Raw genomic sequence first — 19,545 nt, forward strand, 5'->3', positions numbered from 1 at the left:
ACATGTTTTATATTCTAGTTTCTTCAAAATAGCCACCAAAATTGCTCTGATTACTGCCTTGCACACTCTTGGCATTCTCTCCATGAGCTTCAAGCACACCTGTGAAGTGAAAACCATTTCATGTGACTACCTCTTGAAGCTCATCGAGAGAATGTGTTCATATGTGTTCATTCATAGTTGTGATGCCTTCAGTGACAATCTGCATAGTCATGAAAATAAAGAAAGCGCATTGAATGAGAAGGTGTGTCCAAACTTTTGGCCTCTACTGTATATATTAAAGACAAAACTTGGTGTCAGCTTTGTGTTATAGGTGACTAAGTGTACTATTATCAATTATTAGTTTAGAAATGTCAGCTTTTTTGCATTACACGCCATCATGGACAATCCTGCCCACCCACTCCACCAGACAATTGAGGGACAGCAGAGTTCATACTCCAACAGGCTCCTTCAGCTTCCTTCCCACAGTGTTCCATTCAAGAACTCCTTCATTCCGCACTCCATCCAGCTGTATAATCACTGGCCATACAGCAATAGATGATATCTGTCTATTACCTGACACCTGACATGTTAGCTACCTCTCTTTGTTTCTATTTTCTGCTGGATTTACTCTCTATTTTATGCTGCAGCTGTCACATATACTGTAATATTGTACATGGTCATTGTTATATATTGTATATATGATATAGCCATAATATAATATAATATATCAGTATACTGTGTTTCCCATAAACTGCCAAGATACCTGTGACGGTGGGGGCGTGACTATGGGTGTGGTCACCGTGACATCATCGAGTAATTTGCATAATTTACTACAATGATATGATTTTCTCTAAAAAGGCTCAAACAATGTATACTTACTAATTAATAACAACAGTTTGGTTTTAAAGGTCCATCCATCCATCCATTTTACAATATAATTACAACACTTTATGTACATACATATATACAGATTTGAACAAGAAGTTATTCACTGAAATATATTTATTAATTGTGGTTCTTACAAAAAATATATCTTATAAAATATAAAAGCTAAAATGTCTCTCAAAGCTCTGCCCCTTTAATTAGTGCATACTAAATAATGTAACTTTAGCCTACTACTACAAGCATATTATTTACCAGCAACATAAAGTGAAACAGAGGCAGAGGTGTCCTGCCACAGTCAGTAAGAAATAAACAGAAAACAGTAGTGGTCAAATACAAATAAGGCAACAAGAGAAGTATCCTACACTTCTCTTTTGTAAAGTAAATGTGAACAGCCTATATGGGCATCTACGTCAACTATATGATTTGCCTGAGAAGCTGGACAGGACAAAAAATAAATAAATAAATTTGTATTTTTTATTTGTGGCGGACGTAATTCTTTCATTGCGGGCCGCCACAAATAAATGAATGTGTGGGAAACCCTGGTATATATAATATACTGTACATATATTATGTAAATATTACGTATATATGTTATATTTTATATCGCTATATTTAGTCTATTTATACCTGCACTGTCCTTTCCATCCTTACACTTTCCATCATTGTAACTGAGCTACTGTGTGGAACAATTTCCCTCGTGGATCATTAAAGTTTGTCTAAGTCTAATTCCGATTTTTTTGCTCTTTTTTTCTTACATTTTCATTCTTGTTTTTTTTCCTGACAACAAAACAAAACTGGGGCCTGCTACAGAAGTTCTATTGGCATTGTCCCCTGTAGAAGCCACTCATGTGCGTTTTCCCGCACAGGACAAAGGCAATATCAGAGTGGTGTTCAATGTGGGCACGGACGACATCAACATCGAGGAGAGCTCCAAGTTTGTCAACGACGGGAAGTACCACATCATCCGTTTCACCCGCAGCGGCGGCAACGCCACCCTGCAGCTGGATGACCTGCCTGTCATCGAGCGCTACCCCTCAGGTAGGCCGGCGCCCAAATCCTCCTAACGCCACACCCGGCAGGGGCGGAGCTAACCACACCTTAGCGTCAGAGATGAGAAATACGATTGCAGCTTTGTTTCATGTTATTGTCTATGAAATGTGTGGTCTGATATGAAACTTTTTAAACCATAAAATGAGACAGCTTGTATGCTAGACAGCCATGTTATGCTTAAATAGTGTTAAAAGGTAATATTTAATTCAGTGTTTTTTCCTCATCATAAAAGAAAATAATAACAGTTGGTGCATTTTTGGGAAGAAAAAAACAATAGTTTAAAACCATGTCATATGTTTAACTAGTGAGTAAAAGTAAGAAAAAAAGTTTGTATGTGTTTTGTTTTCCTTTTGTTCTTTTCTATTCCATTTAAAGTGTTAATCTAAGGTAGTCGATAAAATGCTAGTTGTTGTGAGGTGTGTGTGAGGGTTCTTCCTGTATGTAACAATAAAGCCATATGTAACATTATTTCCCTGTGCTCTTGCAGATGGTAACCCCTGAAATGTCTCTTTAAATTAAACCCAATGAACAGAGAGTAAGAGTCCGCTCACTGGAAACTCCTTCATCAGTGAATTACTCTTCTCCCAGCTTTATGCTAACAATGAGCAGACCATTACTTTCTTTTCATTGCTGTTCTTTTTGTATCCAGCTCCTGTACCACGTTTGGATGATGCGTAATTACTACTGTGTTTTCATCTCTAAATTAAAGGCAACATTGATAACGAGCGCCTGGCCATCGCCAGACAGCGAATCCCCTATCGGCTCGGTCGAGTAGTTGACGATTGGCTACTCGACAAAGGTAAAAACCCTGATTAAAATTCCTTAAAAGTGTCAGCTTAAAAAGAGTCAATATGAAGTCAGTGGAGTATATTATCTTGTGCACCATCAACTAACATCTAAAACTCTAAATCCATAACTAAGTATTTAAAAGTTTGCTCAGCTGTAGTGTGTGAACTTGTAAGTGTGTATCTGATAATATCAGGTTAAAGGGACCATGGAGAGATTTAAATGTGAATAAATAGCAAAGAAGTACTGATAAAATATGTTTGATTAATGCTGGTAAATTGTTTTTGTGTATACATATATATATATATTATTGTGTAATCCAATTAAATGTACTGTGACGTGCAAGAATGATGTAAATTTGAAATGACAAAAGTTTTAGTTCTAAACTTCAGCAAAGCTCCTTAACTGCAATTCGCCTCTAGTCCCTTTAACAGTGCTAGTTTAGGACCTGTGCATGTTTCTCAGAGCTGCTAGCAGACTACTTCTCCACATCTCTGTCTGCCTGTCTGTCGCTCCTTCAGATTACTCTGTCGTGCCGCACCGCCATCACCATAGCAACCATCTGTCAGCCCCATCTACTCGGTGGCCCCTCTGACTCCTCTCATCTGCTGCATCTTCCTCCTCCTCCTCCTCTTCGTCCGTTTCTTCACCCCCCCCCCCCACTCCTCTTCCTCACTCTTTCCTCTCTGAGTCTCAGTCCTGTCCACGGTTCTCCACAGCTTCTTTTTGCTCTGCCATGTTTAATCTATGCCATCCTCTCACCGTGGCTTGGGGGTGCTGGATCGTGTAACGCTCAAACACTCTTTTCTGTGTGTGACTGTGTCTGCGTGCGTGTCCTCCTTCCTTCCTGGCGTGTGTGTGTGTGGCGAACATGCAGGTCGCCAGCTGACCATCTTCAACAGTCAGACCACGGTGCGCGTGGGCGGACGCGACCAAGGCGCCGCCATGTTCCAGGGCCAGCTCTCGGGCCTCTACTACAACGGCCTGCGCATCCTCAACATGGCCGCCGAGGGCCACCCGCACATAAGGGTGCACGGCAGCGCCCGGCTGGTGGGCGACATGCCGTCGTCCTCCATCACGCCGCAGTCCAGCGCCGCCGCCGGGGGCAACCGCTCTGACTCTGCCCCATCCATTAGCGACATCACCACTACCACGGCCACCAACAGGAAACAGGGCGCCACCCAGCAGGTCAGTTGGATTCACCTTTTCTCTTCATGGCCAAGCTCATGGAACCTGTGGCATCCTACTAAATATTCCAAATTGTAGTACCGTATTTTTCAGAATATACACTAGCGTTCAAAAGTTTGGGGTGACATGTAAATGTCCTTATTTTTGAAGGAAAAGCACTGTACTTTTCAATGAAGATAACTTTAAACTAGTCTTAACTTTACAGAAATACACTCTATACATTGCTAATGTGCTAAATGACTATTCTAGCTGCAAATGTCTGCTTTTTGGTGCAATATCTACTAGAGGCCCATTTCCAGCAACTATCACTCCAGTGTTCTAATGGTACAATGTGTTTGCTCATTGGCTCAGAAGGCTAATTGATGATTAGAAAACCCTTGTGCAATCATGTTCACACATCTGAAAACACTTTAGCTCCTTACAGAAGCTACAAAACTGACCTTCCTTTGAGCAGATTGACTTTCTGGAGCATCACATTTGTGGGCTCAATTAAACGCTCAAAATGGCCAGAAAAAGAGAACTTTCATCTGAAACTCCACAGTCTATTCTTGTTCTTAGAAATGAAGGCTATTCCACTAAATTGTTTGGGTGACCCCAAACTTTTGAACGCTAGTGTAAGTCGCAGTTTTTTATACTCTGGAGCGACTTATGTGTGAAATTATTAACAAATTACTATAAAATATCAAATAATATTATTTATCTCATTCACGTAAGAGACTAGGCCGGGGGTCAGCAACCCGCGGCTCTTTAGCGCCACCCTAGTGGCTCCCTGGACCGCTTTCAGAGATGTGTAAAAATGGAAAAAGTTGAAGAAAAACATTTATTTGTTGTTTTAAAGGCCTACTGAAATGATTTTTTTTTTATTTAAACGGGGATAGCAGATCCATTCTATGTGTCATACTTGATCATTTCGCGATATTGCCATATTTTTGCTGAAAGGATTTAGTAGAGAACATCGACGATAAAGTTCGCAACTTTTGCTCGCTGATAAAAAAAAGCCTTGCCTGTAGCGGAAGTAGCGTGACGTCACAGGAGCTAGTATTCCTCACAATTCCCCGTTGTTTACAATGGAGCGAGAGAGATTCGGACCGAGAAAGTGACGATTACCCCATTAATTTGAGCGAGGATGAAAGATTCGTGGATGAGGAACGTTAGAGTGAAGGACTAGAGAGGCAGTGCAGGGTTTATCTTTTTTTCGCTCTGACCGTAACTTAGGTACAAGCTGGCTCATTGGATTCCACACTCTCTCCTTTTTCTATTGTGGATCACAGATTTGTATTTTAAACCACCTGGGATACTATATCCTCTTGAAAATGAGAGTCCAGAACGCGAAATGGACATTCACAGTGACTTTTATCTCCACGACAATACATCGGCGAAGCTCTTTAGCTACTGAGCTAACGTGATAGCATCGGGCTCAAATGCAGATAGAAACAAAATAAATAAGTCCCTGACTGGAAGGATAGACAGAAGATCAACAATACTATTAAACCATGGACATGTAACTACACGGTTAATAATTCTCAGCCTGGCAAAGCTTAACAATGTTGTTGCTAACGACGCTGAAGCGAACTTAGCAACAGGACCTCACAGAGCTATGATAAAAACATTAGCGCTCCACCTACGCCAGCCAGCCCTCATCTGCTCAGCAACACCCGTGCTCACCTGCGTTCCAGCGATCGACGGCACGACGAAGGACTTCACCCGATCACAGATGCGGTTGGCGGCTAGCATCGGCTAGTGCGTCTGCTATCCAAGTAAGTCCTCCTTGTTGTGTTGCTGCAGCCAGCCGCTAATACACAGATCCCACCTACAACGTTCTTCTTTGCAGTCTCCATTGTTCATTAAACAAATTGCAAAAGATTCACCAACACAGATGTCCAGAATACTGTGGAATTGTTCGATGAAAACAGAGCAGTTTGTATGGTGACACATTGGGTACGAATACTTCCGTTGCCGTCGTGACGTCACGCGCATACGTCATCATACATAGACGTTTTCAAGCGGAAGTTTAGCGGGAAATTTAAAATGTCACTTTATAAGTTAACCCGGCCGTATTGGCATGTGTTGCAATGTTAAGATTTCATCATTGATATATAAACTATCAGACTGCGTGGTCGCTAGTAGTGGCTTTCAGTAGGCCTTTAATATATTTTCTGTAGGAGAACAAACATGACACAAACCTTCCTAATGGTTAGAAATCCCACTGTTTATGTTACACATGCTTCACTGATGAGAGAATTTGCCAAGTACCGTTTTGTCCTACTAATTTCAGCAATCCTTGAACTCATCGTAGTTTGTTTACATGTACAAATGTCTCCAATGCCGCCACAGAAAGACTTGTTTTATGCCACTCCTTCTTTGTCTCATTTTGTCCACCAAACTTTTTATTCTGTGCGTGAATGCACAAAGGTGATCTTTGTTGATTTTATTGATTTGCTAGAGTGCTTATCCGGCATATTTGGTCAATCCATGACTGCAAGCTAATCGATGCAAACATGCTATTTAGGCTAGCTGCATGTACATATTGCATCATTATGCCTCGTGTGTAGCTATATTTGAGCTCATTTAACTTCCTTTACTTATGTCCTTTGTGTATTTAATTTATATTTGCATGTCTCATGACACATTATCTGTATGTATTATTGGCTGCATTTCTCATAGTTGTTTGCGTGCCATGTTGTTCCAGACCACAGCAAACGTTACCCAGCTTGCAAAGATTGTAATAAATCCATTAGAATAAGACAGCCTGACATTTCCTTAAACTTGGACAGACACATCTAGACCTTTGGCCATTCTGAGCCAGTCATTTCCAGGAGTTATCTCATCCTGTGAGGAGTCTCCATTCTACTAATGCAGTGTTTCCCACACATTCATTTATTTGTGGCGGCCTGCCACGAAAGAATTACGTCCGCCACAAATAAAATAAAAAAATAGTAATAATAATTTTATTTTATTTTTATTTTTATTTATTTTTGTATTTATTTATTTTTTTTGGTCCTTTCCAGCTTCTCAGGCAAATCATATAGTTGATGTAGATGCCCATATAGGCTGTTCACATTTACTTTACAAAAGAGAAGTGTAGGATACTTCTCTTGTTGCCTTATTTGTATTTGACCACTACTGTTTTCTGTTTATTTCTTACTGACTGTGGCAGGACACCTCTGCCTCTGTTTCACTTTATGTTGCTGGTAAATAATATGCTTGTAGTAGTAGGCTAAAGTTAAATTATTTAGTATGCACTAATTAAAGGGGCAGAGCTTTAAGAGACATTTTAGCTTTTATATTTTATAAGATATATTTTTTGTAAGAACCACAATTAATAAATATATTTCAGTGAATAACTTATTGTTCAAATCTGTATATAAATATGTACATAAAGTGTTGTAATTATATTGTAAAATGGATGGATGGATGGACGTTTAAAACAAAACTGTTATTATTAATTAGTAAGTATACATTTTTTGAGCCTTTTTAGAGAAAATCATATCATTGTAGTAAATTATGCAAATTACTCGATGATGTCATGGTGACCACGCCCATAGCCACGCCCCCACCGCCACAGGTATCTTGGCAGTTTATGGGAAACACTGTAATGATTTCCAATGTTGCAAAAAAAGTGTACAATAAAAATTAAAATACAACATTTCTGTCAACGAAGATTTGCGTCAGCCTTTGCTAGTAGGCTAATATAGCTAATATAGACACTTCATGTATTGCCTGCATTTGAACACTTACATAAGGCTTTGAATTTTTTGCGGCTCCAGACAGATCTTTGTTTTGTATTTTTGGTCTAATATGGCTCTTTCATCATTTTGGGTTGCCGACCCCTGGACTAGGCGTTGTTATACCACTGGATGTACAAATTGTAAAGCAATTTTCTTTTTTAAAAGCAGAAAAGTGGTCATCATCATTTCGTCCACCGCGTTCTTCCAGTGCCTCTCCACGGCTTCACATGTGCAACGTGAACGGCATGGCTCACTTGTCATAATAAAAAGGCAAACGTCAACAGGAGGAGGTTTTATTTTGAAAGGGGCCGGCGCCCTGGTGCACGCCCAGTGACCTCGCTCTCCCCTTCAAAATAAAACCTCCTCCATCAGGGCGCCACGCCAGTGCCACAAATGTTGGAGAAAGAAAAAAAAAAAAAAAAAAAGTTTGTACTATTTTTTCTAAATACAAAAAATAATCCCACGTTAATTAAAATGCAAATTAAAGCCTATTTAATAGAAATATTATTTGTTACAACATTACGCCCCCCCCCCCTCCCCCCGCACGGTGCGCCCCCTCCCTTCCCGTATCACGACTCTTACCACATCAAAAAGTCAACACAAGATGTCAAAACGGCCAAAACTGTCAGGTGCCCAGGGAAGAAAAAAGAGAAAAGAAGAGGAGAAACGAGAAAAAGACAGAGGTAGCAGGGAGGTAACGTTAGCCTACATGAAATTATTTGTCTGTTACAGAATGTGATAGTAACCTGGCTTTTTAGCATTAAGCTAATGTTACATGATTCGGCAATTGCTAATCAATAAATAGCTAGTTCTGTTTTCACGTCGGGTTAATATTGTGGAGGGGGCTAAATTGTTATGGAAAATAATAATGTAACGTTAGGTAATTACAGTACTCCCACCTTACATTCCTCAGGGACATTTGTATTAGATCTTTTAAGCAGGTGTTTTTTGTTTACATTGTTATTGCCTTCTGGTTAGCTAATGTTTGCCCTGCAGGTAATAGTCACTTTTCCACCCCTTTATATATTAGGTATAGTTGTAAGCCTAGTTGTTAAAGTGCACATCATTAATGTTAATTAAGCAATATCACATGAGAGGGAATGCTGTTTTTTTAATTTGAGCACCGCTGTGATTCGGTTAAAGATAATCATAACATAACATTCTCATATAATATGTTAATTTGCTTTCTTTAAGTAAAAAAAAAGGTAAAAGACAAAGCTATTCGGTTTCTTGTGAGTATATACACTTCACTGCCAATGTGGGGGGGGGGGGGCGCCACCTAAAATCTTGCCTAGGGCGCCAGATTGGTTAGGGCCAGCCCTGATTGCCGGTAACTTATAAGAACTGAGAAGGGCTGAACGAAAATGGCAGCGAAAAAGGAAATCACATACTGCAGGTTACAAGCTGGAAGTAGTGAAATATGCAGCAGAAAACTGCAATCGAGCAGCAGAAAGAACGTTTGGAGTAAGCGAGAAACTTGTAAGGGACTGGTGAAAAATGTGCCCAAAAAATGCGACTTATACTCTAGTGCGACTTATATATGTTTTTTTCCTTCTTTATTACCGTATTTTTCCGAGTATAAGTCGCTCCGGAGTATAAATCGCACCGGCCGAAAATGCATGATAAAGAAGGAAAATAACATATAAGTCGCACTGGAGTATAAGTCGCATTTTTTGGGGAAATGTATTTGATAAAAGCCAACAGCAAGAATAGACAATTTAAAATGTGTAAAGAATAGTGAACAACAGGCTGAATAAGTGTACGTTATATGAGGCATAAATAACCAACTGCTATGTTAACGTAACATATTATGGTAAGAGTCATTCAAATAACTATAACATATAGAACATGCTATACGTTTACCAAACAATCTGTCACTCCTAATCGCTAAATCCCATGAAATCTTATACGTCTAGTCTCTTACGTGAATGACATCAATAATATTATTTGATATTTTACGCTAATGTGTTCATAATTTCACACATAAGTCGCTCCTGAGTATAAGTCGCACCCCCGGCCAAACTATGAAAAAAACTGTGACTTATATTAATAATACCTGGGATTTATATAGCGCTTTTCTAAGTGCCCACAGTCGCTTTACATGTTAAAACCCCATCATTCATTCACACCTGGTGGTGGTAAGCTACTTTCGTAGCCACAGCTGCCCTGGGGTAGACTGACGGAAGCGTGGCTGCCAATTTGCGCCGACGGCCCCTCCGACCACCACCTATCATTCATTCAACATTCATTCAGCGGTGTGAGTGGCACCGGGGGAAAGGGTGAAGTGTCCTGCCCAAGGACACAACGGCATGGTAAGAGGCGGGGAGCGAACCTGCAACCCTCAGGTTTCTGACACGGGCGCTCTACCCACTACACCATGCCGCCCGACTTATAGTCCGAAAAATACGGTATATTTATATATGTACAGTATATATATATATATATATATATATATATATATATATATATATATATATATATATATATATATATATATACACTACCGTTCAAAAGTTTGGGGTCACCCAAACAATTTAGGCAAGGCAAGGCAAGGCAACTTTATTTGTATAGCGCTTTTCATACACAAGGCAGACTCAAAGTGCTTCACAGACAACAAAGTGAAATGAAAGAAAATAAAAGCAAAATTAAAATGCAGACAATAAAAATAAGAACAGTGCAGACGTTAAAAGTTAAAAGATTAAAAGATTTAGCTGAAAGCTAAGGTGAACATAAAAGTCTTCAGTCTAGTTTTAAAAGTAGTGAGAGTTGGGGAGAGTCTGACATCTTCAGGAAGTTTATTCCAGCTATGTGTTGCATAGTGACTGAATGATGATCTCCCTTGATTTGAGTTTACTCTTGGAACCGCTAACAGATTGCTCTCAGAAGATCTTAGTGATCTAGAGGGCGTATATAGTGGGAGCATATCAGTGATATACTTGGGCCCTAGACCATGTAGTGATTTATATGTGAGCAGGAGGATTTTGAAATCTATTCTCTGATGTACAGGGAGCCAATGTAAGGATTTAAGAATTGGTGTAATGTGCTCACATTTTTTGGTCTTTGTTAGAACTCTAGCAGCAGCGTTCTGAACAAGCTGTAGCTGCCTGACACTTTTTTTTGGGAAGACCTGCAAGGAGACCATTACAATAGTCTAGCCTACTGGTAATAAAGGCATGTACAAGTTTTTCTAAGTCTTGAGCTGACATGAGCCCTCTAAGTCTTTTTACATTTTTGAGGTGATAGTAGGCCGATTTTGTTACTGATTTGATGTGACTGTCGAAATGTAAATCAGAATCTAAAATAACCCCAAGATTTCTGGCTTTATTTGAGGTTTTCAGGGACAGTGATTGAAGGTGTTGGATGACTTTAAACCTTTCTTTTTTAGCACCAAAAACAATTATCTCAGTTTTATCTTCATTTAGTTGTAGGAAATTTTGGCACATCCAGTGTTTGACTTGCTCAATGCACTGGCACAGAAGATCTATGGGGCGATAGTCATTTGGTGATAGCGCTACATAGATTTGGGTGTCATCGGCATAGCAATGATGGTCAATGTTATTAGTGGAATAGCCTTCATTTCTAAGAAGAAGAATAGACTGTCGAGTTTCAGACGAAAGTTCTCTTTTTCTGGCCATTTTGAGCGTTTAATTGAGCCCACAAATGTGATGCTCCAGAAACTCAATCTGCTCAAAGGAAGGTCAGTTTTGTAGCTTCTGTAACGAGCTAAAGTGTTTTCAGATGTGTGAACATGATTGCACAAGGGTTTTCTAATCATCAATTAGCCTTCTGAGCCAATGAGCAAACACATTGTACCATTAGAACACTGGAGTGATAGTTGCTGGAAATGGGCCTCTATACACCTATGTAGATATTGCACCAAAAAGCAGACATTTGCAGCTAGAATAGTCATTTAGCACATTAGCAATGTATAGAGTGTATTTCTGTAAAGTTAAGACTAGTTTAAAGTTATCTTCATTGAAAAATAAGGACATTTCAATGTGACCCCAAACTTTTGAACGGTAGTGTGTATATATATATATATATATATATATATATACACTACCGTTAAAAAGTTTGGGGTCACCCAAACAATTTAGTGGAATAGCTTTCATTTCTAAGAACAAGAATAGACTGTCGAGATTCAGATGAAAGTTCTCTTTTTCTGGCCATTTTGAGCGTTTAATTGACCCCACAAATGTGATGCTCCAGAAACTCAACCTGCTCAAAGGAAGGTCAGTTTTGTAGCTTCTGTAACGAGCTAAAGTGTTTTCAGATGTGTGAACATGATTGCACAAGGGTTTTCTCCAGTGTTCTAATGGTACAATGTGTTTGCTCATTGGCTCAGAAGGCTAATTGATGATTAGAAAACCCTTGTGCAATCATGTTCACACATCTGAAAACACTTTAGCTTGTTACAGAAGCTACAAAACTGACCTTCCTTTGAGCAGATTGACTTTCTGGAGCATCACATTTGTGGGGTCAATTAAACGCTCAAAATGGCCAGAAAAAGAGAACTTTCATCTGAAACTCCACAGTCTATTCTTGTTCTTAGTAATGAAGGCTGTTCCACTAAATTGTTTGGGTGAGATATATATATATATATAATTTATTTTTTTATTTTTTTTATTCCTCTTTTTTTCATACATACTCTTTTTTTTCTGTCAATGTGACCACCGAGTCTAAAATAATTTCCCAGGCCGGATGAACGAAAGAGAGTGAACACTCTTGTCTGACTCCACTATCTTTGAGTGGCATACACACACACACACACACACACACACACACACACACACACACACACACACACACACACACACACACACACAGAAGCATACATGTAAGGTAACCAGTAAAAATGATCTGGTTCATGCCCAAAACCTAATCCCATTTTGGACGTTTCCTATAAATTCCTTGAAAATCCGCCCGTAAGTTTTTGAGTTATTTTGCCAGCTAACTAACAGACAACAACGACATCATCTCCTGGCGAAGGTAACAATAGTGGTGCGTCTTTAAATGCGTGCATCATTCTCCATTCTGCAACAATCAGCAGCTGCACAAACATGCTCCACTCAAGCTACTTGAGCGTCCGTGTGGTGCAGCTCTGTGGAATAATGTGTTACTTGCCTCCTGCCTGCTGCTGCTGCACACAAAAAGATTTTCTTTTTCCTCACTCGTGCAAGTTGCCATGGAGATAGCGAGCCCCGCTACCTGCTGCTTGCTACTCACCTCCCTCGCTCACCCGTGCAGACTTCCCCCGAGCGACTCTCTCCTCTGTGTACCAACCGCTAGCTTTTTCAGGCATGAATAATAGATGCTGTGAGCTTGGCCTTCAGCATCCATAATAGATAGCAGATCTGACACCCCCTTTTGACACCACCCTGCATCTGAGTTTTACCCAAAGTTCTCCCGCCGCTGAATACGGGCTGCTAGTCAATACGGAAACTAGGTCAGGCCTAGGAGATGCTCTATACTGCAGTGCAGTGTGCCTTTCCATCACCTCCAAACTCTTGTTTGCCTCACTAAAGAGCAGGATGCTGCTCCGCCATCGGAGGGGCCGACGGTTGTTGCCTGGCAACCGGAACCCACGCAGAACGCGAGCACACAGGTGGACTGCGAAGAGTACAATTGCGGCATCCTTGCATCACTGGAGAGCTATCCGCGTTTAAAGAGTGTGTGTGTGTGTGTGTGTGTGTATGTGTGTGTGTATGTGTGTGTGTGTGTGTGTGTGTGTGTGTGTGTGTGTGTGTGTGTGTGTGTGTGTGTGTGTGTGTGTGTGTGTGTGTGTGTGTGTGTGTGTGTGTGTGACTTTTTTTGTTATCCTTGCTTGATGAGAGGATTAATAATGCATGAGGGGCGTGGCTTGTGTGAGTGTTGATGCTGGAGGCTGCAACTTCACACGCGTTGGTCCTGATGCTGCCCGCTATGTTTTATGTATCCATGGGAACACGTGTCAGAATAAAGCGCAGTCTCATAGATGGCACCTGATTGGCTTTCGGGAGTCAGCTGATCTTCACAAGCGCTCCTTTTCCGGAGATACTTTCTGCCTCGCTTACTTTTCACTTTTGCATGTTTTTTTTGTGTTTTTATTTATTTATTTATTTTTTTTACATCCATCACCCCCACCTCCTCTTCCTCTTCCCCCGCCCCAGCTCGCGCCTCCCCCTCCCTCGCCGTGATAGGCTGTTAACGCAGGCGCCTGTATGATCTATCTCGCCATCTGCAGTAGTAGAGCCCGCTTCTTTCCTCTCCCGTCTCGTCAGCGTCGCTCCATCCTGTCTTTTTTAGCCCCGCCGCCGGAGCCATGGAGGCCGTCCGGCCGCTGTAGAGCCGCTCGTGCGTTTGAGCGTGACTTCCATCGGCCAGCGAACGGGACAAACGTGCGTGAGGACCATGTGTGAACTAGGCAGTCAGGGAGGCTTGGACGGTCGTTGGCATTGCTCGGCTGCTCAGGTAGAGATCCTTTTTTTTTCCCCCTTTCCTCTTCCTTAACTTCAGGCGGCAAGGGAGGGGCAGAGGTTTGTTTACATCACCACATTTTAAATCGATGCGCTTGACTCTTCCTGTCCTGATGGCGTCCACACGGTGGTCAAGTTTGTCTCTGTCGGCTGTCGACAGAACCAAAACCGACAATTAGCCCTTGCTTGCACATTTACTTGTGACTTTGTCCAGAGTTATAAATGGAATGGGTTTTTTAAACCTATTTGTGCACATTTTGGTTTTGATTCTTTTCTTTTCATACAATATTGTGTCCTAAGTGCGCCCCGGGGACCATTCGCGGCCCGCAGCTATTTTTTTTTAAAGGTCCGCAGCACGTTCTAAAATCACTATTTGTTTATTTGAAGGACAATGTGCAGTTACATTAAGAAAATGGCTACACCCAATTTAGCACCATGCTAATTTCTAGAGATGTCCGATAATGACTTTTTCAATCCAATCCAATCCACTCTATTTATATAGCACATTTACACAACAAGAATGTTTCCAAAGTGCTGCACAGCCATGTTAAAAACAATATTAAAAACAATATTAAAAACGATATTAAAAACAATATTAAAAACAATATTATGCTACACCAATGACTGAATAAAAACAAAGAATAAATGAATAGAAAACCAATACAGAAACAATTTAAAAAAAAAAGAAGATTAAAAACGATTTTAAAGGGTAAAACCAATTAAAACAGTAAAATATTTTTTTGCCGATATTCCGATAATGTCCAACTCTTAATTACCGATTCTGATATCAACCGATACCGATATATACAGTTGTGGAATGAACACATTATTATGCCTAATTTTGTTGTGATGCCCCGCTGGATGCATTAAACAATGTAACAAGTGGGGATGTCCGATAATGGCTTTTTGCCGATATCCGATATTCCGATATTGTCCAACTCTTTAATTACCGATACCGATATCAACCGATACCGATATATACAGTCGTGGAATTAACACATTATTATGCCTAATTTGGACAACCAGGTATGGTGAAGATAAGGTTGTTGTTGTTTTTTTAATAAAATAAAATAAGATAAATAAATTAAAAACATTTTCTTGAATACAAAAGAAAGTAAAACAATATAAAAACAGTTACATAGAAACTAGTAATGAATGAAAATGAGTCAAATGAACTGTTAAAGGTTAGTACTATTAGTGGAGCAGCAGCACGCACAATCATGTGTGCTTACGGACTGTATCCCTTGCAGACTGTATTGATATATATTGATATATAATGTAGGAAGCAGAATATTGATAACAGAAAGAAATGGGGGGAGGGAGGTTTTTTGGGTTGGTGCACTAATTGTAAGTGTATCTTGTGTTTTTTATGTGGATTTAATAAAAAATGTTTAAAAACGATACCGATAATAAAAAAAACGATACCGATATTTTCCCATATTACATTTTAAAGCATTTAAACATCTCTAGTAACAAGGTTTTCCAAAATAAATCAACTTAAGGTATAGAAAAAAAACCTGCCATATTTATTATTGAAGTCACAAAGTGCATTATTTTTTTTTAACATGCCTCAAAACAGCAGCTTGGAATTTGGGACATGCTCTCCCTGAGAGAGCATGAGGAGGTTGAGGTGGGCGGGGTTGGGGGTAGCGGTGGGTGTATATTGTAGCGTTCCGGAAGAGTTAGTGCTGCAGGGGGTTCTGGGTATTTGTTCTGTTGTGTTTATGTTGTGTTACGGTGCGGATGTTCTCCCGAAATGTGTTTGTCATTCTTGTTTGGTGTGGGTTCACAGTGTGGCGCATATTTGTAACAGTGTTAAAGTTGTTTATACGGCCACCCTCAGTGTGACCTATATGGCTGTTGACCAAGTATGCCTTGCGTTCACTTGTGTGTGTGACTGGGCCGGCACGCAAAGGCAGTGCCTTTAAGGTTTATTGGCGCTCTGTACTTCTCCCTACGTCTGTGTACCACTCCGTACAGCGGCGTTTTAAAAAGTCATACATTTTACTATTTGAAACCGATACCGATAATTTCCGATACTACATTTTAAAGCATTTATCGGCCGGTAATATCGCCAGTCCGACATTATCGGACATCTCTACTAATTTCCATCTGTAGTTCTTTTATGGCGTATTTAACATCCACAATTAAAATTACACAGGATTGAAAGTACATAACAATATCAAAATGACATAATGATAAGCAAATATAAAATACAAGTACAATACATAGAGGGGTATGTGAGTTACAAATCAGAGGGCGGTCAAGTTACAGTATTTTAGCAGCTTCATTTAAAGTGCAGAAGTATATCGAGTGCCGCAGTTTTTTATCAAAGTCCACATAACACAGCATACAGTGCAGTAGCCATCAGATGGTACCCATGAGGGTGTCTGTGGAGGGGGGACGTGGCCTGCGGGCCTGCTGCGGAACGGGGCGTTGCCAGGACCGGCCTCGAAGACAGCGACAGGTGCGTAGATGACACAGGTGGGCCATGTTATCTAATCACCTGTCGCCTTTATTAGCAGCAGCCGTGATGAGACGAGTACCGTATTTTTCGGACTATAAGTCGCAGTTTTTTTCATAGTTTGGCCGGGGGTGTGACTTATACTCAGGAGCGACTTATGTGTGAAATGATTAACACATTCTAGTAAAATATCAAATAATATTATTGATGTCATTCACGTGAGAGACTAGACGTATAAGATTTCATGGGATTTAGCGATTAGGAGTGACAGATTGTTTGGTAAACGTATAGCATGTTCTATATGTTATAGTTATTTGAATGACTCTTACCATAATATTTTACGTTAACATACCAGTTGGTTATTTATGCCTCATATAACGTACACTTATTCAGCCTGTTGTTCACTATTCTTTAGACCAGGGGTCACCAACGCGGTGCCCGCGGGCACCAGGTAGCCCGTAAGGACCAGATGAGTAGCCCGCTGGCCTGTTCTAAAAATAGCTCAAATAGCAGCACTTACCAGTGAGCTGCCTCTATTTTTTAAATTGTATTTATTTACTAGCAAGCTGGTCTCGCTTTGCTTGACATTTTTAATTCTAAGAGAGACAAAACTCAAATAGAATTTGAAAATCCAAGAAAATATTTTAAAGACTTGGTCTTCACTTGTTTAAATAAATTCATTATTTTTTTTACTTTGCTTCTTATAACTTTAAGAAAGACAATTTTAGAGAAAAAATACAACCTTAAAAATGATTTTAGGATTTTTAAACACATATACCTTTTTACCTTTTAAATTCCTTCCTCTTCTTTCCTGACAATTTAAATCAATGTTCAAGTAAATTAATTTTTTTTATTGTAAAGAATAATAAATACATTTTAATTTAATTCTTCATTTTAGCTTCTGTTTTTTAGACGAAGAATATTTGTGAAATATTTCTTCAAACTTATCATGATTAAAATTCAAAAAAATTATTCTGGCAAATCTAGAAAATCTGTACAATCAAATTTAAATCTTATTTCAAAGTCTTTTGAATTTCTTTTAAAATTTTTGTTCTGGAAAATCTAGAAGAAATAATGATTTGTCTTTGTTAGAAATATAGCTTGGTCCAATTTGTTATATATTCTAACAAAGTGTAGATTGGATTTTAACCTATTTAAAACATGTCATCCAAATTCTAAAATTAATCTTAATCAGGAAAAATTACTAAGGATGTTCCATAAATTATTTTTTTAATTTTTTCAAAAAGATTCGAATTAGCTAGTTTTTTTCTTCTTTTTTTCGGTTGAATTTTGAATTTTAAAGAGTCGAAATTGAAGATAAACTATGTTTCAAAATGTAATTGTCATTTTTTTGGTGTTTTCTCCTCTTTTAAACCGTTCAATTAAGTGTAAATATCATTAATTATTAATAATAACATAGAGTTAAAGGTAAATTGAGCAAATTGGCTATTTCTGGCAATTTATTGAAGTGTGTATCAAACTGGTAGCCCTTCGCATTAATCACTACCCAAGAAGTAGCTCTTGCTTTCAAAAAGGTTGCTGACCCCTGACCTAGACATTTTAAATTGCCTTTCAAATGTCTATTCTTGCTGTTGGCTTTTATCAAATACATTTCCCCCAAAAATGCGACTTATACTCCAGTGCGACTTATACATGTTTTTTTCCTTCTTTGTTATGCATTTTCGGCCGGTACGACTTATACTCCGGAGCGACTTATACTCCGAAAAATACGGTAGTTGGAGTTGGAGGTGCTGCTGGGCGGACGCAGGAGAGAAAGACAGTTTGCTGGAAAGCAAAAGACTTTGCACTATTCTATGAAAATAAAACAGTTATACCCGGAATTGCTGGCTCTCCTGGCAGTGTGTGGTGGTCTGAAGAACCCACAAGAGGGCAACCTCTACATTTGCATGTCTCATCACGGCTGCTGCTAATAAAGGCGACAGGTGATTAGATAACAAGGCCAACCTAGGGCCATCTACGCACTTGTCGCTGTCTTCGAGGCCGGTCTTGGCAACACCCCGTTCCACGGCAGGCCCGCAGGCCACGCCCCCCCTCCACAGTATCATTCAATAGCCATTGGTACTGCATACGTAAACAAGTTTGCGATGTTACACGATTAGACTGGTGCTCTGGTGGCCATCAGACTGCTCCCTCTAGGGCAGTGGTCCCCAACCACCGTGCCGCGGCCCGGCACCGGTCCGTGGACCGATTGGTAACGGGCCGCGGCCGCACAAGAAATTTAAAAAATATATATATACATATATATATATTTTAAATTAAATCAACATAAAAAACACAATATATACATTATATATCAATATAAATCCATACAGTCTGCAGGGATGCTGTCCGTAAGCACACATGATTGTATTTCTTTATGACAAAAAAAATACCATAACCATACCACCCCACCCCCTCCCCCCGGTCCGTGGGACACATTTTCAAGCGTTGACCGGTCCGCAGCTACAAAAAGGTTGGGGACCACTGCTCTAGGGTATCATTAAGCTATTACTAAACAAAAACCACCTAAAAAGTGGTATAAAAGAGCAAACAGGTGTAATGTAACGAGGAAAAAATTGCAATATTGACACGAGTACACACAAAGCTTTTTACTTTAAAACTGTCATTGCTCAAAAAATAATAAATATATATAATTGATGGATGGATTTGAATTATATTTGGGGCGGCATGGCGTAGTGGGTAGAGCGCCCGTGTCAGAAACCTGAGGGTTGCAGGTTCGTTCCCCGCCTCTTACCATGCCGTTGTGTCCTTGGGCAGGACACTTCACCCTTTCCCCCGGTGCCGCTCACACTGGTGAATGAATGTTGAACGAATGATAGGTGGTGGTCGGAGGGGCCGTAGGCGCAAATTGGCAGCCACGCTTCCGTCAGTCTACCCCAGGGCAGCTGTGGCTACGAAAGTAGCTTACCACCACCAGGTGTGAATGAATGATGGGTTTTTAACATGTAAAGCGACTTTGGGTACTTAGAAAAGCGCTATATAAATCCCA

At 40.0% G+C, this 19,545-nt stretch overlaps 1 protein-coding gene across 11 annotated transcripts in view; it reads left to right on the forward strand.

Moving 5' to 3' along the window:
• The window catches only part of LOC133655338 (neurexin-1a), a 237,824-nt gene that overhangs the window by 206,481 nt on the left and 11,798 nt on the right, over window positions 1–19,545 (forward strand). For 10 of the 11 annotated variants that reach the window (XM_062055383.1, XM_062055377.1, XM_062055379.1 and 7 more), the window contains 3 exons: window positions 1,731–1,902; window positions 2,624–2,713; window positions 3,578–3,888. In XM_062055383.1, the coding sequence (XP_061911367.1) occupies window positions 1,731–1,902; window positions 2,624–2,713; window positions 3,578–3,888 (573 nt within the window). The remainder of the gene's footprint in view (window positions 1–1,730; window positions 1,903–2,623; window positions 2,714–3,577; window positions 3,889–19,545) is intronic. The other variant, XM_062055385.1, reaches the window with a different exon arrangement.

The sequence above is a fragment of the Entelurus aequoreus genome, linkage group LG08 (assembly GCF_033978785.1).
Source record: "Entelurus aequoreus isolate RoL-2023_Sb linkage group LG08, RoL_Eaeq_v1.1, whole genome shotgun sequence".
Taxonomy (NCBI): domain Eukaryota; kingdom Metazoa; phylum Chordata; class Actinopteri; order Syngnathiformes; family Syngnathidae; genus Entelurus; species Entelurus aequoreus.